Source organism: Mycteria americana, chromosome 4, assembly GCF_035582795.1.
Source record: "Mycteria americana isolate JAX WOST 10 ecotype Jacksonville Zoo and Gardens chromosome 4, USCA_MyAme_1.0, whole genome shotgun sequence".
Classification (NCBI taxonomy): domain Eukaryota; kingdom Metazoa; phylum Chordata; class Aves; order Ciconiiformes; family Ciconiidae; genus Mycteria; species Mycteria americana.
Genome location: NC_134368.1, coordinates 30,040,408 through 30,066,465, shown reverse-complemented (window position 1 = coordinate 30,066,465; position 26,058 = coordinate 30,040,408). Strand labels below are relative to the sequence as shown.

At 38.1% G+C, this 26,058-nt stretch overlaps 1 protein-coding gene across 1 annotated transcript in view; it reads left to right on the top strand.

The window, feature by feature from the left end:
- Nucleotides 1-23,440, top strand: part of CORIN (corin, serine peptidase) — a 160,207-nt gene extending 136,767 nt beyond the window's left edge. The window contains exons 15-22 of the mRNA XM_075499205.1: nucleotides 458-568; nucleotides 2,247-2,376; nucleotides 14,607-14,729; nucleotides 15,605-15,654; nucleotides 17,197-17,371; nucleotides 20,716-20,987; nucleotides 22,669-22,802; nucleotides 23,258-23,440. Coding sequence (XP_075355320.1) covers nucleotides 458-568; nucleotides 2,247-2,376; nucleotides 14,607-14,729; nucleotides 15,605-15,654; nucleotides 17,197-17,371; nucleotides 20,716-20,987; nucleotides 22,669-22,802; nucleotides 23,258-23,440 — 1,178 coding nt within the window. The remainder of the gene's footprint in view (nucleotides 1-457; nucleotides 569-2,246; nucleotides 2,377-14,606; nucleotides 14,730-15,604; nucleotides 15,655-17,196; nucleotides 17,372-20,715; nucleotides 20,988-22,668; nucleotides 22,803-23,257) is intronic.
- The last annotated feature ends 2,618 nt before the right edge of the window (nucleotides 23,441-26,058 follow it).

The window sequence follows — 26,058 nt, the reverse complement described above, 5'->3', positions numbered from 1 at the left end:
CAGAGGATTCAAAAGTGAATATAAAATTGCTGTGGATGAAAGGAAATACATATGCATTACAGTAAAATATTATTTTCAAAGAACATGAAGAAATAAACAGATTTGGAACAGTCTCCTAAAAAGCATGGAACACAATATTTTCACTTAAATCTTGTGAGAGGCTTAGACAGGTTTCATATGACAAGACCACAAAGGATACTAAGTCATCACAGATCTTGCCATTTCCAGAAACCCTTTCTTCCCTTTGAGTTGCAATGCCCTCTGCAACTCTCTGGCAGCAACCACCTTCTACCTCAGTGATGCCTATCCTGAATTTTGTTGCATATCTGTCTCACTTTCTTGCTCCATAAATCTGATCTATGCCTACATTCACCCTCTTTCTCATTTTTTCAATCTCAATGTGAACTTTACATTGATCACTTCTTTCTCAGAGTGAAACGTGTTTCTGTCTTTGCAGCATTTTGTGAAGAGAATGAACTTGAATGTGCCAACCATGAATGTGTGCCACGTGAGCTCTGGTGTGATGGGCAAGCAGACTGCAGTGACAGCTCAGATGAATGGGACTGTGGTAAGTTTCCGCCACGGTGCACTCTGCCTGGAAGTGATGTTTGGGTGATGGTAGTAATCACTGGTGATTTGATTTAGAATACAATTGCTGTGGTGGAGAGATTCTCCCTTTATTACCAAAGGGAGACTGGGTTGAAGTTGGGAAAGCATGCAAGAAAGTGGGCAAAAGAGAAAGGAAGGGCTCAGTGTGAAGTGTCACAGTGCAAAGATAAAAGAAAAGTGACATGGCAGGGAACTTCTAAAATGTGTAGATGGTGTGTAAAATCTGGAAAGTGTTGTGGATAGAAGAGAGAGTAGGAAGATGTTCAGATGTAGAATTCATTTGGGCAAAACTTGCAAGCCCTGATTCTGTCCTTGTGAAAATCTGTGAAATTCCCACTGACAGCAATGGTGCAGGTTCAGAGCTTATGAGAAGATAGTCCTACTAGGTCCCCTTTGCACTGGCTAAAGACCTGCAGAATGATGTAACCTGCTGTTGCTATCTATGTTCAGATTAGGCCTCATGCTTTTATGTGTTATTAAAGTAGAACTCTCCAAGTATTATTCTTTAAATAAAAATGAAGGTGGATTTCAAAAAAATTGCACTGAAAAGAAGCAGGTTGGAAAGTGGTAGTATGTCCTCTGAGATTTCACTGATGTGAAATGTATTTCATATATTTCCGTACATGACAGTAGTTTATATTACTAAGTTTTGAGATGCTTTGTATGTAATTTTAAATACAGAAAAAAGGTGTACTGTGGCTTACAGAAGCAAATATTCTGTATTCATATTGAAGTAGATTGTATAAATATTTTAAAACATTTAACATTGTATGAACATTAATAAACAACAACATTTAATAAAACCTATGCAACAGAGAAGAACTGTTCTAGAACTGCATATTTGAAAAGGAGTAATCCAGGATTAATACATACCTTTCTCATGGGGAAGAGAAGCAAAAGCACCTTTAGCATATAGGAAAAATGCTTAATGACTGGCTACGTTAAGATTAGTACTATCAAAGCAAAAGTCAGAGGAACAATTTAACTAAAACCAGTATGTATTTGGGGAAGGAATGCACACAACCCAATGTCTTTTAAGGGATCCTAGAAAGGGAGGGATGTAAATTTCCGTTTTGGGCCATTTTGAGAAGCTTTTTGTGTGTGATAAAGGCAGTTGACACACTTTTATACATGGATTAAGAGAGAAGCAATGGTCATGGTCTTTCTTGTAAACAGTAGTTGTTTTTTCTTTCTCTAATTACACCCACATATTGTTATGACAGGAACAGTGCATATTACCGAGAGTCAAATGATGGTATCACTCTTATGCCAAGCAGCATTCATCCCACAAATTACTTTAGTGATTTCAGTTGGACTATTTGTGGGGTAAAACATCATTTAACAAGATTAAGGCTATCAGAAACCCATGTGAACCTGTGCTGGTGAGTCAAGAGTATTCTGGTTTATTCTAATCATCAAGATGCTTTTGTTGTTTAGTGTCTCATGCTTTCAGTGTTAGCAAGGTTCTGATAGCCATGGTTGCTTTGGTTTTAAATTACGTAGCTATTGAGCATATAAAATTATCAAAAGTGCCAGCATCTTGGAAAACTCTTTTGAATGTAGTTGTATGTTTTCAGTATGCCATTTATAAAACTAACCATGTGAAATAATAGTGAAGTTGTTCTTTTTCTTTGCAGTTACCCTGTCTAAAAACATGAATTCCTTGATGTTCCTGACCATTCACAGGTCAGCTGCTGATAACCATGTTTGTGCTGATGAGTGGCAAGAAAATTTAAGCCAACTGGCCTGCAATCAGATGGGTTTAGGGTAAGGTCAGTAGTTTGTAGCACTGATGAATTTCTTAGGACAATTGGAGTGCTGGAGTTAGATGTGAATGATCATTGATCACTGCAGTGTTAGACCTAGTGGGGAAATGGTTCATAGAGAAAAGAGGTAATGAAATTTTGTGAACTGTGGCAGGAACAAAAGCTCACAAAAATCTAGGCACTTTCACCACTTTATAAACATTACATGATTGTTATTAAAAGTGTGTTGAAAACATAATGATGTTTTGCCAAGCCTCAATATTTGAACTTGCAGTTATCGCTGAGGCTCAGGATTGTTTGGCAATATGATACTCTGTGTCTTCCTAAAGAATTAAAGCAGATTTGTCTTAGAAATGCAGGAAAAATTCTCTGCATTCATTTGCATTCTGCAATAAGTACTGTGAGCTAGGCAACCAGATATATTTAACTTGGGTATCTCTGAACAATGAATTGTTAAAGATAGAGATTTCTGTGTGGAACTCAGAAAAAAAAATAGCCTCTATGCATCTTTCTTATTGCATGCACACTAAAGTAATAGCTGATTTATGGAATAGTTGATGCAAAATATAACTGTTGGATAAAAACCAGGTTCATCTGCTCTGATATCCAAGGCTGTCTTCTGATAGGAAAAGACAAGCCTGATGGTATAGAAGGATATCTTTTGTCAGTGTCTGATCCCCAAAATGGATTGTCTTTTCTGTCTGCCTTTTACCACTACATATACTGACATGCAATCTTGTTCTTTGTACCTTTCTCAAAAAACCACAGGAGGATAAGGACCCTGGGTTACAGTGTCTGCACTTAACCTACTCTGTATTGCCTTGCACTGCATGGATGCTTGACATCAGTTCTAACAGATGCCCTGATTCCAAGACCACCTGTACTGAATGGGCTGCCTGCCATTCTAACACACAACAGTTCTGTACTCCTCTAGCTAGTTTAGTATATCTAAATAATATTGACATTATCTTTATGCTTTAACTTTATATAACATCCTAATAAGCTTAAACTCCTTTGGTACCTTCAAAAATAGTTATTGCTTTTACAACTACTTTGTTGTCTAAGAACAAACTTAGACAAATGTTAAGATGGTCTTAACATTAAGAATGTTTTTCTTCTTAATATTTCAGTCTCATAGTCCTAACAAAATTTGTTTAACTTTCCTATGATGCTTGCTGCTAGGAAAATGAAAAAGGTATTAAATTATCACAAGACCTTTGATTCCTTCCTTTTTTTCAGAGGTGTACCTAGGCTGAAATTAGCATGAGTAGAAACTCATACCTTAGTGCTTCTTCATTGAGGCTTGCTAACAGATGTTATCAATCCTATCACTTTTAAGAAATGTATGAGACACAAATAATTCTTAAATCTCACAAATCCATTTTCTAACAGGGGAAGATATTCTACAAATCAATTTTTCTACAAATTCTTTTTTGTAGTGACAGGTAACTGTATGAAGGGCAGTGGGAAATTCCAGTTCAAATCTGAAGTCTACAACTTCAGTGTGACTCTAATAATACTAATTTCTAATTCTTCCTGGCAGTACTTCAGAAAACCAACGTAGTGTTTGTCTTTCCTTTCTTAATGCCTGATATTTTCAATCACCTGAAGCTTGATTTTCTTAGCTATTCTACAAGCTTTTGTGAAATGGCACTGCCAAAAATACAGTACATTAGCTTTGAAGAAGATCTATATGAAAAACAAAGATTATAATGCATTCACCAGAACTAATTTCAAAAAGGAGTAATACAAGTTAATATAATTATTTAATTATTTTGTTAACATTGCATAGGGGTTCACTGAAAATGTCACAGAGGGTAACATTTTCTATATGGTGAAATGGAAGATTGAATGATAAATTGGAGTTTCGTGCCACTGTGAAATCTGATCTAAAGCCATAAACTTCATCTGTTGGCCATTATGTCCTGCATACATTATTTATTTGAATTACGATAAAAAGAAAGTCTTAATGTGAGGTTGATAACATTGGTGTATTTAATAAGCTATTTCCAGTCACCATTGAAGGTACAGGCAAATTGGACTGTATATTGCATAGAGCTCAAATAATGATGAAAAAAATTATTTTTATCCTTTTTTTTTTTAATAAATATAACATATTTTAAGCAATGCTTTTCTTCAGGTATTCCCAATGGGAAATACTTCATTTTACTCCTTCAGAAAATTAAAGCTGTGAATGTAGAAATTCTGTCTATATTATAGCACACTGCAGAAACCCCAGGTTTTTGGCTATGCAGATTTCTTTAATAATGACTTAGGATGATACTTGATTTTGATTTAATAGCTTTCTTGTTTATTCTTAGAGGAAAATAGTGCACATGAGATATCAAAGTAGAGACTTCTTAGACCAGGAATTACAATGAATGGTAGCATATGGTATTTTTATTTTCTGTAAAGCTCTGCAAACTATTTTTCATAACTGTGTCTGGTGCTTTCTCAAATGACAACTCCTGACTGCTATGTAATGTGGTAATGTTTAAAATACAAAAGCAATGTCTTTCTAACAGCTTGTAGATATTTCTAATTCTTCAGCCTAAATTAATCTGAAAAAAATGAAGAGCATTAAATGACAGTGTTTAAAGTTAGGTTAATTTAGCTGATAGTGGTAACACATTTTACAGAATATCAGTCTGTCTATTTGGGAGGTATAAACATTGTGTCTGAAGCAACATTAAAGGTAATTCTATTCTGCCTGTTGCACAAAATTCTATTTTCCTGGCTGTTGGCCAGTTCTAATTCCATAGATGATGTGTTTCTCCAGTTTTTCACAGCACAACACATGCAATGTGTTGTGTGATGCATGATGCAACATCACAGAAAACTGCAAGTTCCAAGCATTGCCTGAAAGGCTTTGGACTAATGGTGGCTGTTGCTCAAGTTAAGCAATGGGTGTTCTTAGCAGCTCTTATGTTTTCCTCTAGTGCAAAAAGAATGTTAGATATGAAGTAAACTTTTGTTTATAATGCTAAGAGCCTAATGGGAACTGTTTGTTCAAGTCTTAGGTTTCATAGTTTACAGCCAGAGGGGACTATCAGATCACCTGATATGACTGCCTGTTCATCTCAGGACAGATCATTTTCTTCAGAGACCTCTGACTGAGTCCCAAATTTAAATATAGTAAAATGTCTCTGGCAATTAGGTTTCCTGCTAACACAGGTAGAGAACTGAACAGCAATTCCCATCAGTGTCTCAGATCAAGGATTAGCTATATCCTGGTGTGTGCTGCAGAGGCTATGCTGCTGAAGATGGGCATACTGTGCAGGTTCAGAATGTTATGTTAGAAGACTCCAGATTTGTCCTCATGTTTAATTGAAGAAAACCATTTTCATGTACTCTGAAGTCCACATTTTTGTTGATGGAACGGTGATCATAAAACCATGGTCTGCTTAGATCTGAAATTTGACAAAACCAGAAGTTAGTGGAGTTGTTCTGTTACGCTATGGCAATGTAGTGGAAGAGTTTGTCTTTCTTTCCTGCACTAGAATGAGATAACAAATGTAGTAATGATAAACTTCAGCAACTTGTACTCAGCAGAGTACAGGGGAATTTTAGCTGATCTGTTTGTTCTGGTCTAGCAGTATCAGCATAAAATCACAGCTGTTTACCAAGTTACTTGTTTATGAAAATCTACGGTAAGCTCTGCTACCTCCTCCTGCTGCTGCTGCTCCCTTTCTTGGAGACTGCACCACTGGTGATCCACTGAAACAGGTAGCTGCTTTTCCTTCTTTCCTCTGCCATAGCATCTACTGTGCATGTATTTGTGGAAGGGAAAGGCCAATCTCTTGCTGCTGCCTGGCCTTTTGTCTTTCCTAATACTTTCTCACTTTCTCCCTTTGGTACGAAGTTCTTTAATATTTGCCAGCTGAGCAGTCAAGCTGCTGGACCAATAATCTTTTGTTCTCACATGAATTATTATGCTTTCTTATTACTTTCTAGCTATTTCTGCAACAGAAATAATGGAAGTTTAGTTTAATGTCTAATTTGCTTAAAAACATCATGGAAACAAAAAAAAAGGAATACTTCTGTCCTACCCACATTAGCAATTTGAACTTCTGAATTTAACCTACTTTATTGTCTCCAAGAATAAAGATGGCATTTAGTAAATGAAATTCCATGCCAAAGATTAAGTATTTGAACTCATTAATTCAATCTGGATTTCTAGACCCACTCAACAGAATGTAAAATATGCTTGACCTACCTTGAATATATGAACATTGCCCATGGCCGCAGTGTGTTCTATTAAATCTTTAGAGGATTTAGCAAAATAGCGAATTCTTCAGATTGCATTTATTTTTTTAAGAACAGCAGCAAATAACTCTATCAAATGAAATTTACTGAAAATAACATTACAAGCTGTGGTAGATGTGGAAGCCTGTTTTAGTAATTTTGAGCAACCATAAAACAATGTTAAAATATGTAGACTTTAATCAGTGTATTAGAGTTGTATTAGATTAAATCTGATAGATTATGTCTCATCTTTCATGTACATATGTAGTTTAAAATATAATTATTTGGATAAGGCTTTTTTTGAAGAAATTTCAACCTAGTAATTCCTTGCAAATTGTGACAATTGCTTCAAATAGTCACTAAGCATATAGTCACTTAACTCATATAACACTTTTTAGCTCCATGATTGGATAGTTTTCTTTCTTTAAGTAAAAAGATAATGGTTATTAGTGATTTAATATCTCCAAGAACCTTGGAGCTGTCTGAGTGTGCTCATGGGCAACTGGCTGTAGGTGGCCCTGCTTGATCAAGAGGGGTTGGACCAGATGACCTCCAGAGGACCCTTCCAGCCTCAACCATTCTGTGATTCTGTGACTGACTAAAAGAAATAGAAAGATACATGAATACTGCCAACCAAAGAAACATTCTTATTGTAATGATTGATCACAAACACTTTTTCAAACTATTTTATGTCACAGCATGTACAAATGGCATTATAAAACCAATTTTTTTTTCCTAGGGCCTTCCAAATCAAATTTACTCAGTTTAACACTAAACAGATATTAAATGTCAGTCCTGAAAATTCATTCTGGAATCTGCAAGTTGAAGTATTTTTTCTGGCTAATGTGTTATTACCAGTAGAACTATGGGAACATTTCTTAGTGAATAATAATTCTGTAAAGGACAATATTGAACAAAAATATCAGCAAATTTTGTCCAAATTCAGTGAATAGTTTCAGCAGGGGGAAAAAGGTTGAAAAGTCAAGTTATTTTGTTTCAACTTTTTAAAATGAAACACTAAAAATTTTATTTCAAAGCTATATTTTTCTCTGAAATATGTCCTTCATCTTTTTAAAATTAAAAGCTAACTAACCTAAAATGAAGGACTTTACATTTAATTTTAAGTTTAATTAAGACTTCCAGATAAGAAAATCTATATTTTATTTGAAGTTTCAAATTTAGATGGCCTCAAATGTTCTTTTTTAAGTTTAGCTACAAAATCATACTTCGTGAATTCTATAACTTATGGAGACTCAAATGACAGAGAAAAAGCAAGCATATAACATTTTTTCAGCACAATTACATGTTAACTCATTCTTGGTAGGGTTTAGTAGTCTATCAGTTAGGACATAAGACTGTAGGCATTTTGAAACCTTGAAATATCACAGTGATTACCTACTTTCCACCAAAAATTTTAAGAACTATTTAATCATACATGTTTTAGTTTTCTGTCAATGCTGTGAATTTTTTTAATTTCCATTTTTTATGTCTCCACATGTTTTCACATTAAATTTTCAGATTTCTCTGATTTCAATGCTGTTAAAATCGAGGTTTTGATCTTTTACTCCATATTCTATGGCACAGCCATGGCTTTATAGCATTCTGCTCAAGACTAAGAAACACCTTAACCATTAAGTACAGACAGGAAACAGATGCTGTTCCAGCTCTGAAATAGGCCCAATTTTTTTATATTAGTGCCCATACACACATTATTGATTACTTTCTGGCATAACACGAGACTTCCTTTTTCAAGCCTGCTGTCACTTGAGCACTTAAAACAATGGAATTATAGAAGCTGAACAGAGGAATGTTACTGTTACTTTGAAGGGAGAAGGAATCCGGTTTATGGATTATACTTTATTCTAAACTTGCAATTTAATACATGTGAGAGAATTTTCCACAATGGAATAGGGAGAAAGAGGTATTAAACCCATTGCTGTACAGAAGTATCCCAAATTACATTACTTTTAATGATGAACAGAATATTAACTTCATAACCTAAAATTAGTACCTGCCTTCTATTTTTTTTTCATTATGATTTAGTATGCAAGTCATAATGTTCCTTGTGTTTCACTATAAACTACACTATAAACTTTGACTGTTGTGCACAGTGATCAGCAGGTAGCAGGCTAGAATGCTTTGAAAACTATTTCTTTAATATTTCCACTATACAAATTATGTAATGAAATTATCCTAAACATTACTTTTTCCCATTGCCAGCACATTTATAATGTAGAAGACAGACTGGGTTTTATTTTTCTCTTTTAATTCTAAAAATCCCTCTCTTAAACACATATAAGTGAATCTATAGCTTGAAATTAAATGTATTAAAGGAATATTCTAATTTTTAAATTGAAATTTGAAAAAATAGTAAAATCTAAGTTAAAATTTTCCACACGGGTAGACATAAGTGCTACTGCAAATTACAATGTCTTGCCTTTCTGATTTTATGAGTGACTGATTTTGTGGAATTCTAGAGAGAGTGGAGATGTAGTTCAAACTTACAAGAACCGGTATAGAACAACAGCATAAGTATCTGGAGAAAGAATCAGAAAAGCCAGGGATATTAAACAAAAAAGGCAAACAAACAAAACCCCCAAAACAAAACCACAAAGAAACCTCAGCAAACCGTATTAAGTTTCTAAGATGGTAAAGACTTAAGAGTTAGGGCTAGAGTAAAAAAAATAATAGGTTATACACTGCTCTTCAAATAGCTAGTTTTGCTGAAATTCATCCAGGAGCATTTAAGATTTATGGCTATGGCAGATCTCCATTATGGCTGCCAATAATGGTAGCCAGTAGTTCAGAGAAGTTGTGGAGAATGGCTACATAAGCCTGAAAACTGTTAGGTATGCCATCTTTCATCAAAAAGGGAAAAAGAGGAAGATGCAGAGATTTACAAAGTAGTTGCCTAGCTTCAGTTATCATCAAATAATTACAGAAGTATAAGGTCTTAATGACAGACAGAATATATTTATCAATAACAAATCATGTCAGATTCCCTTAATTTATTCCTTGAAAAGGCAGAGACGCTGTGGATAGGGAAGAAACAATAGATGTGATATATTCTCAACTTTCACACTATGTGAAATGACTTTTGCCATACGTAAGGAGATACGGACACAGATGAAATGATACGAGACTGTTGATGATTCATTGTCAAACCATAAAGATGTATCGGATGGGGGGCTAGACACATCCCAGTGTGTTTGGGGTGATATTCAGTGTTGTCATCAGTCATTCAGAGGATGGAGTGGAGAGCACGCTTAATAATTTCTCATTCAGCATCAAGCTGGGAGGATCCGAAAGCATTTTGAAGGACAGGATTAGAATTCAAAAATTTTTTGACAGACTGGAGAAATGGCCTGAATTAACCAGGAGTTTTTATGTGTAATTGCTCTGGTGTATTCGGCTTGTGTTAGATTTTAACTAGATGGGGAGAGTTCAGAATAGGTCAGCAGGAGTGATGAAAGACCTAGAAAGCATAGTCTGTGAAAAAAGATTGAAAACTCTGGGTGGTCAGTCACGGGGAGGGAGGTATAGGAGCCTTCAAATATGTAAAAGGCTGCTGCAAAGAGGCAAGGAACAAACTGTTCTCCATTTCCAGTGGAAATAAGACAGAAGTAATGAGCTTAAATGACAGGCAGGAAGATTTAGAACAAACATTAGAAAAAAATTGCTAACTGTAAATCCTGGAATATATGGCCTGGAAATGCTGAGGATGCTCCATCATTAGAGATTTTTACAAACAGGGCACACAAAAATCTGTCAGAGAGAATTTAGGTATAGCTGATCTTATTTTGGATTAGGGGAATGGATCAGATGGCCTCGTAAGATTCCTTTTGGCTGAATTTTCTGATAGTTAACAGTTTTGGTTAACTGTCTAGTCCAAGAAAGCCTCGTGGAAGGATTTTTTTCATAGGGCCTCATCCCATTTCATTCTTGAAAACAGCGCAGAGGACCTAATGAAAATCTAGGTGAAAGTCATACTTGTCTTTTACCACTAAGCTTGGTATTTCTATCACTTTAGAGGGGAAAATATCATAAAACATTGCTGTTTGTTGAGCATCTATTGTAAATTTACTTAACTATGGCACTTTTGATATGGTCTTGGAGAAGTCCATAGACTGACACTACAGGCACCCTAAAGTGTATTTATTGAGTGTTATGCTTGAGTGGTTTGAGCTCAGAAGCTTTAGCATAGTTCTTCTGGATATAAAGATCTACTGCAGATATTTAATATGAGACACATGAGACAGTTAAACTTTTGTGGTCTATTCTTTAATAGATTCTTAGAACACCAGGGGTTTTAAAATAATATTTCAGTACTCAAATGGTTCCATCCAAATAGCACTATGAGATGTTATAAAGTCATGTGGATTCAGGTAGGATTTGTAAGTTATCTTGAAAGCCTGGTGGAGGATCTGATCCAAAGATCACCACTCAAAAGGCATGCATTATTGTTACCATGGTATGAATGTCTTATGTTTGCAGATATCACTAACAAACTTACTTAAGCGATGTAGTTATTTCAGTGACTGTACTGTAAAGTTAAAAGATGCTCTTATTTGTGAAAAATCTGTTCTGGTAACTGTTAGCCTTTTTTAAGATTAAGCTCTTCAGCATAGCTACAGTGTATTTGTACTGTGCAACAGAATCATAAGATCCCCATTGTAACAGACATCTGGAGAACATCTAGTCCATCTCCCACTTGAAGCAGGACTACCGCCAAAACGAGATCAGCTCAACTACTGCTCTGTTTAGCCAAGTCTTGAAAACCTTGATGGATTGAGATTCCACAGTCTCTCTTTTCCAGGGCTGCTCCGCCTTCCTAATGAAAAAGTATTTTCTTTCATCTGCTATGAATCTCCAAAGCTGCAACTCTAGGCCATTTCCCCTTGTTTTACCATGCAGCACTATTGAGAAAAGTTTGATTCCATCAGCTTTTAACTCCTCTTCAAGTGGTTACAGGTTGCTATTGAATTGTCCCTTAGCTTCCTCTTCACAAGGGTAAACAAGTCCAGTTCCCTCAACCTCTCCTTGTGCGTCAGTGCCATAGGCCTGCAGAAAATTTGAAAGCCATCTGCACACCCTCTCCAGTTTCTGAATATCCTCTTAAACTGAGGGGCCTCAAAACTGCACATTGTGTTCCAGGTATATATGGTTTCAGTCAACAAATAGAGTTTCAATTTTGCTTATTGTTGCAATACCAGTAATAATTAAAAGCATTAATCTAAAATCAACACTGAGTTTCTGAACAAAGCTGTTCTGTTATATGCAAACCAAATGGGAAAAAAACCCAAAAATAAAACTGCAAAGAAGTGGAAGAGCTTTCTGAAAGTGTTTCATAACAAAGGTTCTTTATTTGGCTTGCCTGAAATCTTGAAAGATATTACATATGGCCACACACATGACTTTCATGCAGATTGACTTAATTTAGGTCAACTTCGGCAGACCACTAAAATAAAAAATTGGCAAGAGAGCTAATTTCAAACTCAAAGATGTAGATCGATGCCTTAAAGTAACTAGCAGCTATAGCTTTGTTGTTGGAGTCTGTAAGAAACTCAGTAAAGCAAAATATTCTGATGAAGAAATTATACTCCATGAGTTGACACAGCTCTGTCCATTGAAAGGTCCTTCCCTTTTGTTTAGAGTGTGTCCACAGAAGAAATTGTGTGCTACAGCTCCAAGAGAGGCCGAGTAGAACCTGCTGCCTGCTGTGTTTCTGGAGCACAGGATGGGTCTGGCTAAAATTAGTCCCCATTGCTCTACCTCCCTCCTTTTCTCAGAGTGCTTTACAGTCCCTGGTGTAATGTATGCTCCTGGCACAGCAGCCCCTCCCTGGACGCTGAAAGTCTCAGACCCAGAAGCTCACACCAGCCCGAGTCCTTACTCCTCCTCTAACATTTTTAGCTTGTGTTCTCTCATTCTCTGGCAATTCCCAGTATGCTTTGGTCACTACACAAATGCTAACCACTGTCTCCAGCTTTCTTCAGCTAGAAATGAGGCTCTTAGGTCCCCTTTATTCTGGCTATTTCTAATTAAAATAGATGAAAGGAGACAAGTGGTGCCCCTTGCCTATCTGAAAGAAAACCTTGTATAAACATCATCAAGGGGGAGAATGCTCTATAAATGTTTATAGAAGGCATTCTAAAGACATAAATTAGGGCATACTCTTTTTGAGTGTATTATATCAAGATGTGACCACCAAGGAAAAAAGGCATAGCCATAATTTCACTTTTACTAAGTATAATACCTTGTATTAATAATTATAAAATTTCATACAGGCTTAAGTGTCTTGTAGGCTGTTGCCCTGGTTTAGAAGTACATATCGGCTTAATGATGATTATAGCATCACAAGTTGTAATTCAGAACTGCAGGTTTCAGCAAAATAATCTGATATTTGGGATAATATAGATTTGGATCCATCAGCTGGCATGATATTTGCACCTTTTTGCACATTTTTGAGTTACGTATTTTATAGATCAGACACTGTTTACAGCCACATAAAATATCGCTGTACAGTTATGAAATGGTGAACATAATTGTTCACAGAAGATCATAAGGCACAATGTCATCTTAAGAAAAAAAAGTGTGTATGTTTGGCGGGAAAGAGTGGGAAATAAGGAAATGATGGAAATGAAGAGAGGAGAGTTTTACGTGTTTGCTATAAGCAGGCACAGAGGAGGAAAGCTCTTTTTGCAGCAAACAGCTTTCTCTAAATAAGGAAAAAACACAGTCTTTTAAAATGCTTGTTATTATCTGCCTGCACATTCTGGGTAGTATATCATGGAATGATATTTGCTTAATATGCCCAGAGAAGGTTCTGAAAAATAAGTCATGTAACAGGCAGGATGCAGGGCCATGACCTCAGAGCCTAGTTAATTCTGCCAGCCCTGTTGAAAACATTTCCATATGGTTGCACTGACAACTTTACCATAAAACAGAATTATTTGATCTTTATTAATTTATGCAATCAAGTGGGTAAAGGATTCTGCACTTTTGTAAATATTTAAAAAGAAATACAGTTAATACTGAAAATTGGACTTAAAGACAAACTAACAACCTGGCTGGCATTACTAGGTACTGCCATGAGAAATTGGGTTCAGAGGCAAGTTTTAGGACACATCAGAGTTTTTCTGAACTTTTCTCATTCTCTTTTCCATGACCTAGGATTTAGAATTTGGCCTTTGACCAGTGTTCAGGAGAGCAGTCCTTGAAAGTCCGTGTCATTGACAGGGATTGATGGCTAATCATGGATGGTTCTGTGCTGAAAGTTGCATGACTTGTAAAGCCATTTAAAAAATACACTCTTTTTTCCATTTAGCAATTGAGATTTACTAAAACAGCAATTTCTTCAGTGGCTTGAGTCTATCAGGCAATAACTAAAATGAGGAAGTGGATATATGAAAATATCTCCTGGTGAACCATTCTAACTTACTTTCATATTCCTGTTAATTTGCTGCAGAAGGACAGGTTTGACATCGTCACCTGTGATTTGTTCTGTTTCACAAAGCAAACAGCTTGGACTTAGAGATACTGTCAAGTATTATTAACAAGACCCAGACTGCTCTTTACTGTTAAATTTTAATGGATTTCCAAAGATAGGAATGTAAGAAAATATTTTTTTCTTTTACCTCTTCTACATATGAAGATCTGGTTTTTGTGTTTTTGGAGGCCAGAAACTGTAGAAACAGTATGTCAATGTATGGACTACAGTAAATGCCACCAGAAGGCTCTTGCTGTTCCCGATTCCAAATCTGGTTCTTGTCAGAAAATACAACATAAGTGGCAGTACTATGTTAGCTGGCCTGGCTTCTTGGGGTGATTTCATTCCCCTAACTATGATTCTGCCACACGTGGCTTTGACATAACATTCAGCTGTACATCTCTGGAGTAAACAGGAGGCATTAGGGCCTCTTCACCTTCATAACTGTAACATAGAAACCTACTGGAAGGTCTATGAATGTCTTTCATTTGTTTCAGAGGACCATCCAAAACAGAAATTGTAATAGAGAATGAGGAAATGCAGCATCAAAAATGGCTGAATCTGCACTCAGACTGGAAGAATAAAAATGCATCCACTTTACATGCACTTCTAGTGAATGGGTAAGTAACAGGTAAATGAGATTTATTTCACTGCTGTGGGTAGTCACTTATCAATGGAGGATGACAAACTCCCTTGGTAAGCTCTTTTTTTCCAAGGTATCTGTGTATAAATCCCAGCACATATTCATGTGAGTTGTTAAGATACATTCTATAATGATTTTTAGTGTCTACTACAACTGTAGTCTCTTTTGAGTCCACCCTGTGAATCCTCAGGGGCTCATCCTGCTAGACTAACAGCATTTGAGTGAGATAGAGGTGGTGACCTTGAAGCACCCGGACCAGACAGCTTCATTAAATCCCTGCTGACAACAAGGATCTCCCTTCCTTTGACAAAGAATCACTTCTTTCCTCTCTCATCTGAAAATTTTCAACAGAAATGATAATTTTTTGTTGTTTTACTACTTACTTTTGCAAACTTCCTGGGTTTTTTCAAAACACCAAAACTTTTAGGGCATGAAAGATCATCTGTTATCAAAGGTATTTCAAAGAAAATTCTATCCTTCCGCTGTAAGGAAGAGGAGAATGGCAATCTCTGTGCTTTCAGGTGCCATAAATTAAGACTTGACAGACTGTACATCCCAGCTGACCTCAGAGCTGGATCAGCGCCCAGAGAGCGAGGCAGTCTGCAAAATATGTAGCACCCACTCATGAAATGCATTGTAAAGCTGAACTAATATTTTGAATTCTCTCCAGGCAGACGCTGGAAACCATGGATGATCTGGCATAAGAAGCTCCTTGTGTTTCTTTTTACAGTTTGGGGGAATTTTTAACAGCTGGTTCACAACAACGAGTACAATACCTGTGCTGATTTGCAAATTACCAAAAATTACATCAATTAATTGAGATTTCCACCATGTTCTTGTTTCAATATTTAGACAGATGTGTCGAAGCAGAAGCAAAGTGGCTCTCTTTTGCACTAAAGAAGGTAAGAAAGAAGTGCATATAAAACAAAGATATTTTTCAAGATGTGTTAAATTACTTTAACAAATGCAGATGTTTAGTGTGGATTCATTCTGAAATTTGACTACACTTCTGCAACATCCAGTTTTGCATTGGGTTTTTTTTTCCCTACTCTATTCAGTTTCATCAGCTTTTCTTATTTTTTGACTACGAGGCTGTGTATTGCAGTAGCCCAGTCCTGGTCCCATAAAATGAATTTTGTCAGCAGTCAGGTTCCAAAAATTAATTTGATAAAACTTCCTGCTGAAAATACCCTATACCACCAGGGTGGTTAGCAGGCTATCTGCCTGGGAGTTGAAGCTGTGATCTGTTTAGTTGTGAAGCTCAAGGGGAGGGACGAACCTGAAATAGCTACAGACCAAGTCTGTAGGCACAGCAGATTGTGCAAGTTTAAGTGGTTTGAAAATGCGGAAATTCTTCATCTTCAATGAAATCGTGTTCTACAGACAAGGAGAGCTTTGCTGAAGAACACTTAAATTATGAATTAGCTTGAGACTGGGAAAATTAATCACAAAGCATGACCTAAACTAGGGAAACTAATCAAACGTTTACTATTCTTAGCAGAAAAAAAAAAGAATAGCTCATAGGAGCCTGTCAAAGGTGTTTGCTTCTGACATATGTTGCTTTAAGCACACTTAACCCCTTGCCCTCTGAAGTTAAGTAAGCACAGTAAGAATTAGAAGTTACAAATAACCATTGCTCCAATTTATTTCTTCACCACTAAATTCCCATGGATATATGCAATGGCAGCATATCCTCCCTTGGGAGGCTGATTGCAGAAACTAGTGGTGTTCTTTTGTTCTCTAAATCAGACTGAGTATAAACAGGACAAATAATGTCTGCCATCTTACAAATCCAGAATATAACGTGAAGGGCTAACTATTTTAGAAAAGTAACTGTCTGGCAGATGGGAAGCTATATAATTTCCAGTGGAAGTGGCTTATAGAGTAGAATTGGACAGAGTACTGGAATGTCTTCGCATCTTCAAATATTCTCCCTTAGTAATTTCCACAGGCAAAGCAAGCTTGGTGCCATGTACCTGAGTAAACAGTGTGCCATTCACCTCACATCTGGCTTAAGAAAAGCCTTATGATTGCTGAGCAGATTTTCCAGCAGCAGTTCTTATGGATAGTACAAAGTAGCCCAAACACGTTGCTAGCTGACAGAAAGACAAGGACATAAAACCCAGGAAACCTTCCCAAGGGCAGCCTGGTAACTCCTGAGACAAAGGAAGTCAGGATCCCAAACTTAGCTTGGTTAATATTTCAGGCTAGGCCTGTCAAAATTAATATGTGGAGAGCAAATCCTTTGATATAAAGGAAGGATGAAAATAGCTCAATGTGTTTGATATTGTTGTGTGGTTGTTGACGACTTCATTTACTGTATTGCCCAGTGTCATTTCATGACTCTGTTAATATCGTTCTGTGCCCAGTTTTCTTGCAGAAGGTCTTATATGGGCTGCCGTTGTGGTAACAGTTAACTCCCTTCTGCGTCTGTTCCTCACTAGACTGTGGCCGTCGCCCAGCTGCTCGCATGAACAAGAGGATCCTTGGCGGTAGGACCAGTCGCCCAGGCCGATGGCCATGGCAATGCTCCCTGCAGAGTGAGCCAAGTGGACACATATGTGGCTGTGTTTTGATTGCAAAGAGATGGGTCTTGACAGTAGCACACTGCTTTGAAGGGTGAGAGGGCTCAGATAGTTTTACTGTTCCTATAAACTTGCACATGTGAATTACCAAGTCCTCCCTCCTGTACGAACACACTGGGGGGTAGGTGATGACCTTTGCACAATGGCAAATCACAGAGGCCTGGTTTTAAGAGACTAAAAAAGAAAGTAAATGGTATAAAACAGCATCAGCTTAGGTTTTTACATGCTTTATTATTCATTGCTGGCATCTCTACTGATGAAAGCTAAATGAAGATGCCCTGACTTTCAGGAGGAAACAGGAAAAGGAAGAAGACCAAAACACTAATCCTATAGGTCTCATACAGCTGCCATAGATTAAAAAAATCATTCTGGGCAGCAGCATAGAAATGACCCTGGAAAAATGCTGTGGCCATTAGTAAAAATAAAACCTGAGTATTTGCTCACAGTGCAACTGACATATTGAAGTCACTCCCTTTTCTAATCATAGACACACCACTCCTTTATTAGGTTGCAATCGTTAAAGTCAGTATTAACCACTACTCGGTGCCTTCTAATATCGGCCTCCCGTGGTGGATGGACTGTCTGGAGTGCAGAGGAAGTTTACCTGTCTTGGTCATTGTCAGCTTTTTTGGTGCTAACCAATATTGCTTTTTAATGAACCTCCCTTTTGGAGGGAAGTTGATTACCTCATTTATTTTGTCTTGTACTGATGTTTTTAATTGGGTTTCTAAAGATAATTGAAATGTGTGTTTTCTGCTGTAGTTAGCAAGTAATTTTCTGCTATACAGTTGTCATCAGTGCTTAAACCTGGTACTTGCTCATTGGAAATTATTTTAGACTACACTAAACACCTTTCTTTCTGTTCAAGCCAGCAGAAATTCTGTGGTAAGCAAGTATCTCTTGACTGACATTTCTTTATAACATTAATCATTCCCTTTTTCAGTAATAATTTCAATTTTGTCTTTTTATTTCTGAAACACTGAGTTCTTTGGTATTTGTTGGGGGTTTTCCTTTTTTTTTTCCCCCTGGCTCTTGATGGAACTTGTGGTAGGGGCAAAGTTTGTGGCTTTAGTGCCCAAGCCCGAAGATGTCAGGCAGGCGACAGTGTGAGCATCTCAAGGTGTGAGGCTATTAATGGAAATGCTAGAGGAAATGACATTGGAGAGACCTCAGTTCTGACTATCACATCATATCAAGCCCTAAGGATGTTCAAGAACTGATTCCATTCACAGAGAAGAAAAGTGATAACTAGGAACTTAAAAGAGTAACCTAGATAACCTTCCTTCTAAACTAACAGTGCTACACCTGAATAATATAAACAAGGATATTGTATTTATCAGATATTTGGGTCCTGCACAAGGAATTTCTCTTCTTTCCCCATCTATTTTTGAAATAAATCTAAGCAGTATCTGGAATATTTCTTTACCTTTGGAAGAACTTTTTCTGGTGATCTAAAATAAAGGGTGGGATTTAGAGGTAGATCCTTCAGCAATATTAGACTGCTACTGAATTTCACGGGTCAGAGATTTCTCTTATTAGTGAAAGATAAGCAAAGAAGCTGTCATTTATAAAGTAAAAATTCTCCCATTTTTGTCAAGTGCAGAAAGACTGTCACTTCATTTACCCTTCATTTACCCCTCATTTAGGGCTATATAATATCTATGTGAGCTCAGAGCATTACGTGTAAAAGGTCTCTTTCACGTTTGTATTCTAAATGTCTTAAAGTACTAAGATATTTTGGTTTAATAATTCATTGAGGAGTTATAGGAACTTTTTTCTCTTCTGCCTCTCCAAATAGATTTGAGGGTATGTTCCCAGCAGCCTGAAATCTTTAAATTCTTCATTTGTATAGCTTGACACAGCAACAGCAAGATCATTCTTGATGCCACAAGCTTTCTTCATATAAAGTATTTAAAAATTTACTAAGAAGTCAACCAGATAAGCCAGATTTTGAAGTGCTCTGGTGCTTTAGACAAAATGCTCCATTTTGTGAAGTTCCTGTTAAGCTTGGGATACGAAACATGAGGACCACGTAACAATAATGCAGCAGAAAGTATTTATGCAAATAGTCACAAATACTTGTAGATGGCATAAATAGGAAGAACTACATGAAACATCGTGTCCTTTGCTCGTTATATTAGTATAGTCCCCAGAGTTTTGTCAAGATTGTTTTGAAATGCATTACACCAAAGCATCCAAAACATTAAGGTTTTTTTCTCGACTGTAGGACAATATATTCTGGCTGCGACTGCTCAGAGCAACGAGCAATGCTTTTTTACAATGTTCATGAACACAATAGCATATGAATATTCTTAGCACTTAATCTTGTAACTTTATGGAAAAACTCGCAAACTGATCATGATGGTAAAATGATCATTATAGTCTGAAATATCAGAATTTTCATCAACTCAAGATAAAAATAGCCTTTATTTAGCAACCAAATCTCTTTACAAATTATAGAAATTACAATCGTGTTGAGTACTGTGAAAAAGCTGAAATTTTGCATGCTTCGATTTACACCGCTTTGACTAAGCTTCGATCTTGTCAAAGGTGCTTGGTTACATGGAACGGTCTTTCATCAGTTGTGAAAAATGCTGACTTTTTTGAGGGTTTTTAGCATCACAGACCAATTAGGAACCCGTGACTTATCCTGTGACCAGTTACGATCAAGAGATTACACCCTCAAAGCCTTTCATAAAGTCTATGTTTTTCTTATGTGTCTCAGCAGACACTAGTTCAGTCTTCCCATTTGTATCATATGGATCATTTTTTTGTGATCTTGTATATCGACCGAAAGAGTCTTAAACAATTGTAAGAATCAAAGTAACCTTTGATCTTAGGCATAGGAATTATGCTTGGCACAGACTGAATGCCCAATAAATAAGGGACTTTTCCCATGGCTATCATAAAAGATTTGATTTTCATAATAGAATTGCTTCTTTGAGACTCCCTTGGGATTTCAGCTAGACTTACTGCTGTCAGCAGCACATTACTGAACGATATTGCCACCCCAGAGAAATTTGTACGTGCCCACCAGTGAGCATGTGGGCACCTAAGATACGGGCAGGATCCAAGGGATGATTTTCAGAGCCTTTGGCATTTAATACAGCAGTGAATAGGTGGTTACATATCTTCTGAAGGTGTGAGCTTTAATTCATTTGGTAACAGGCAGGAAGGAAATGGAAAGCATTGTCTTTTGTTGCTCAGATCTTAGCTGTAAGTAATGATGCCTAAGTATTTGTTTTTTCTTGTAGGATTTGTATGTGCAATGCTTTGCAAAGTGCAATGTGCAAAAAGTCAGGGAGAAAAAATTCTTGGGTATTTTAGCTTAAAAGAAGGCTCTTGACTGAAATTTCCCATTTTTTCTTTTTTACAAAGGAGAGAAAATGCAGCTGTTTGGAAAGTAGTGTTTGGGATTAGCAATCTTGATCATCCATCAGGCTTCATGCAGACCCGACTAGTGAGGACCATTATCCTCCATCCACGCTACAACAGAGCAGTCGTAGACTATGATATCAGCATTGTGGAACTAGACAAGGATATCAACGAGACAAGCTATGTAAGACCTGTCTGTTTGCCCAGCAAGGACCAGTTGGTTCGGCCAGATACCTACTGCTACATCACAGGCTGGGGACACATGGGCAACAAAAGTAAGATGAGTATTTCTGGGACTCTTGGAACAACATGTTAACCTTCTACTGAGTTAATCAAATAAGTCATCCCATTACAAAGCTTTATCCATTTGTACTATTACTGGACCTTATTAAATACTAGGGAACTGTAACTACTCATGAAGGGATCTAGCTGTGACTAGAGCCTAGCTTTTTCAAATCAGCAGCCTTAATTTATGCTCCTTAATCCTTATTTAGACAAGGGGCTTGATTTTCAAAAATGTTGTGGATCTAGAAACTCTTATCAAGAAAGTCACCTGACTTGGTTATCATTTTACTGGTTTAGGTTGTATTCAGAACTGTATTGAGAAGGTATCAGATCATCAGCGGGGGGGCAACATTCTTAGTTCAGCGAAAGCAGAAGGCACTGAGAGCATTGCCATACAGGCTGAGTGACCATTTTCTTGAATCAATGCTCTGTGCCACACTTTGGACTTGTGACGCGATTTATTCCATCCAGGCATAATCACGAGTGTTGTTTTTGTCCCTCTGAACAGAACGTTAGTGTGATTTCTTGTTCTGTGGCCAGTGCAATCCTTGGGTCCCTGACAAGAACAGTTGTGTCATGTAAATCTTTGTTTAGACAAAACGATTCTGCATACATCATATGCAAATTATCCTGGCCCCAACCCTGTTAATGCTCTTAGCCATTGAGTTTCTCCCTTCAGTGTTACAGTAATTGCTAGGGAAGGCTGTCGTTCTGTACACTGGAGAAGGAAATTTTCCTTTCAGTATTGCTTCAGGTGGGACTTCACCTCTAGTGGCCAGGTCAGACATGTGGCAAAAATTAAATTGCACATGTAAGGGATAGGCTGTTTACTAGCAGCTCTACCCATCTAAAAATATCTTCTGTGTAATGGCAGGAAAAAAAAAAACCCTCACAGAATGCTTTTGCACCACTGGTAACTGAAAAAAAGGTTCTTTGGTCTCTAATGTGGTTTCAGCATTGTTTTTAAAGGTTTTATGTTATGAAGCATCAAAAACCGTCATGGCTACACAGCATTTAGTACTTCATGCCCTAGGCTGAACAACTTTCCTTAGACTTTGAGCTTGGTCAGCTGTTTAGACTAGGAAGAAGTCCTTTACTGTCTCCTGGATGCGCTAAAATAATTCCAATAACCTTTGAGTTCTGATTCCCTGATACACTAAGTCAAATTTACTCAAACATAACTCAAAATGGCTGTGATTATACCAAGCTTTACCATGACAGAAACAGGGAGATCCTGCCACGCAACAATGAGTCAAACCTCTCCTCCATCTCCCTCACGTGACTGTTTTCCAGCCAATACTGCCCCCATCTTTAAAGTCCCATACCATATCATGTAAAGGTGCTCTCCCTCCTCCGTCTGTCAGTGCGAGTGCACGATAAACAGCAAGTGTCACACCAGTCCCCATGTGCTTGGTCCTTCTCCAGAATGCAACACGTACACTCCTGGCTCAGCAGCGTGCCAGTCACGAATCCTGCGATGCAGCAGTGCAAAAAACCACCTGCTTTCACCTTAGCTTTGTGCTAAAGGGAGATTCTTCTCTCCTTATGTTTAGTATAAAGCAGTATGTATAATCTATCCTAATGGAAATATTTCTCCTATCTCAAAGAGCCATCATAGCTAGGTATTTGTGTGTTTGTGTGTATAGTTTAATGCTTAATTCTGTTTTTCAGTGCCTTTCAAGCTTCAAGAAGGAGAGGTTCGCATCATTTCCTTAGAACAATGCCAGTCATACTTTGACATGAAAACCATCACCAGCAGGATGCTGTGTGCTGGCTACGAGTCTGGCACTGTGGACTCTTGCATGGTAGGCTTCTCTCTAAGGAGAAACTCACAGCCAGACTTGCTTTTAGAAATCAAAGTACTATGTTTGTTAGGTATAGCATACTTCATCTACTATAGGAATGACAAGTTATTTACATATTTTAACCCAACTTTGATTACTATTATTGGTGTAATCAACTTCAGTTTATACTAATGAAATGCTGCTTGAAGACTCTAAGGTTTATCTGTATTAGTTAACTATTAGACTGATTTTTTTTAATTGGCATGAGCCTTTTGCAGGTATTTTTTTGTACAAATATAACAGGGAATAAATACTGGTAATGCTCTCTGCTGCTACATGGTTCAGCAGAGCAGCCAGTTTTTACAGCTGAGTTACTTATTAAAGGCAAATTGCTGTAGGAACTGAGACATAACTTTAACCGTATGACTGCTGGCCACGCATAGCCCCTATAGACTTTTTTTTCTTTCATGTTGCAGGGTGACAGTGGAGGACCGCTTGTGTGTGAGCAACCTTCAGGGCGCTGGACTTTGTTTGGTTTAACATCTTGGGGCTCTGTCTGCTTTTCCAAGGTTTTGGGACCTGGAGTTTACAGTAACGTGTCACATTTTATTGAGTGGATTGAAAGACAAATATACATCCACACCTTTCTGCTGAACTAACTCCAGATGGTAAGAACTGTGCTGACAGACAAAAGAAAAAAGGAATCAGCACTTCAACACTGAAGATTTTGCAGTCCAGAAACTCTATGAAAAGGAGTTTCAAGCTCTATCTTTTCTGGTTGTGGAGCTATGGAATATGCAGTGTATGTTAACGGTAAACCCTCTGCTGGTGAATATACTTTGGGGTAGAATTAATAATCCTTTTGACTTTTCTTTTAACTGTGTTGTGGTGCTGTTCCAAACACAGCAAAAGGCTTAAAAGAAAAGAATCAGCCACTTTCTGCCTTTCAGCTATTCAAACTAAGCAGTAGCACAGACTAGAAAAACCTTTTTAGATAACCTATTTTAATACTATTCAATTGGTAGCACATGCATTTTCACTCACTCGTCACGAGGAATGAACTCGGTGCATTCAGACAGCACTGACGTATATTCACAAGGGCGACACCAGGCGTGGCCGCACCACACGCTGGAGGGTGGGGGACAGATCCACGGGTTTGTACGTCCATGTGGCACAGGGCGCATCGAAGTACACGTGCAGGTCTCCACAGGTGCGTAGCCGTGTGCTGCTGCTGTGCCGGAGCTAATGCATTCTGTCCCTCAGGGTGCCTAACTTGCGTGGGCATAACCCTGTACCATCCTGACTCCGCAGCGTCTGTTCCCAGAGCCAGCTTGGGTATCTCTGTGGGGTGATGGAGGGACCGGTAGGCCAACAGACCCTTAACTACCACTTGAGGCACCCGAGACCAAAACTTAGATGTTCAGGCTCTTTGGACAGTTTCTACCGCTTAATTTGCTGAAGCTCCCACTGTCTTAATGCGTCCAGGAAACACCCATGTCTTGACAGCACTACACCAATTAGCACATTTATCAAACCTATGCCCCACTGGCTTTTTTCCCATTTTGTATAGTGTGTCCAGCCTATAAAGCAAGCATTGAACATCTCCGGTCCTCTAAAAACATAACAGGGTTGGCAATGCCACTGCAATGGTTTCCCCCTCTCGAGTCAGCTGCTTTGAACATCTGGTGAGATATGGAAAATGCAGATTTCAAGTGCAAAAGATGCAGTGTGAGCAGTATCCCAAATACTGGGAAACTGGGTATTTCTGGATAGGTCTCTTCTAGTATCTTGCATTGAAAGTTTCATTTTGCTTAGCAAGATTAAACAATTGGGGAAAAAAAAAGGCAGAAAGAAATCTGAATGATAGAAGACTTGGATTCCAGCTTCTGTTGAAATGAATATTAGAAATATGTTAAAGTACAACAGGTTCATCAGCAAAGGCCCAAAGAGCCCCGCTCCAGTGCTTGGTAGCCGGATGGCGGAGTGCCCTGTGCCGTAGGTAAGAGGCTAAGCCTTGACTCCAAGAGAGTCTGGTTGAAAAACATGATGATGGAGCTTGGCACCTCTTTATGGTGCTAGAGGGGACGTGTGTCCTATCAACTGCTGCAGGTGACGTCCTGCGCAGCTCACAGCTTTTGGGAGGCCAGAGTAGGAGGAGTCAGGAACCTGAGGATTACAGGACAAATTTCACCGGGGAGCAATGCGTTTAACATTTGCATGTTTTCAGTGCTGTGCCTGGTCTGCTGTGAATCCAGCCTGAGGCATATAATTACCCTCTCTGCTACCTCTGGCATGCCCCCATGACAACGTGGCAGGGCCTTGTCAATACCGTGACTGCCATATGTGGAAACATGCATTAAAAGAGCTAATTAATGGACATTTCAGGTACTATTAATCATGTTACAACCAATCTACATAGATCTGACTATTGCTTTAGTGAAGGTTTACCTCGTATTTCCATATCTTCTCCTTTAACATGCCTAACGTTAGACATATGAGACAGCGCTCTAGACAGCATTATTAATAAATATTCAATATTTATGTTATGGATTCTGAAATTCTATTCAAGTGACTATTGTATCACTGTTTCATGCTCAGAAAGAAAACCCTTCTAGGCTTTGCTAGGTTTGGGTTTGTTTGTTTGGGTTTTTTTAATATATTAAGGATTTTGTTTTTACTGTAACATAAATGCTCTTCTTCCCCCAGCTACAATTGAGAGAAAGCAGCTGTGACCATGTTTTTCCAGTGCAAGTAGATTACAGATGAAGCAGGTTACTGATGCCCTTGCCTTACGGATATGGAAGCTGGAGCTCTCAGTCCCCCACTTTAGCTTTTCTCTGGGGCCAGGATCTCTGCAGCTGTAGGGCAGCACCGTTCAAAGTCCCGGAGCCAGTACCGAGAGTTACCGGAGCAGGCGGCCCAGGGGCTGTCAGAGCCAGCCCGCCCCGCCGTCCCTCTGACGTGTCTGGTGACGGGCGGGTTTCAGCAAGGTCTGTTTTCCAGAAGTAAAGCAAACAGGTGCTGTTGTGAAATGAGCAGCCAGCCTGACGTCTTTCCACCAGATGAAGTGGTTAGCAGCTTTGCATTTTGTAAAGCACTGGAGTACATATAATCATTTCACGTAGGTATTATCACTACCAAATGATAATATATAATTACACATTTTAATTAGCTGGGTTTGGCATGCCACCAGTTTCCAAGCAGTCCCTCCCAGCAAATGAGGGAGAGTTCTGCTTAAACATATGATCCAGCCCCCTCCTGTACGGAATCAGTCTGA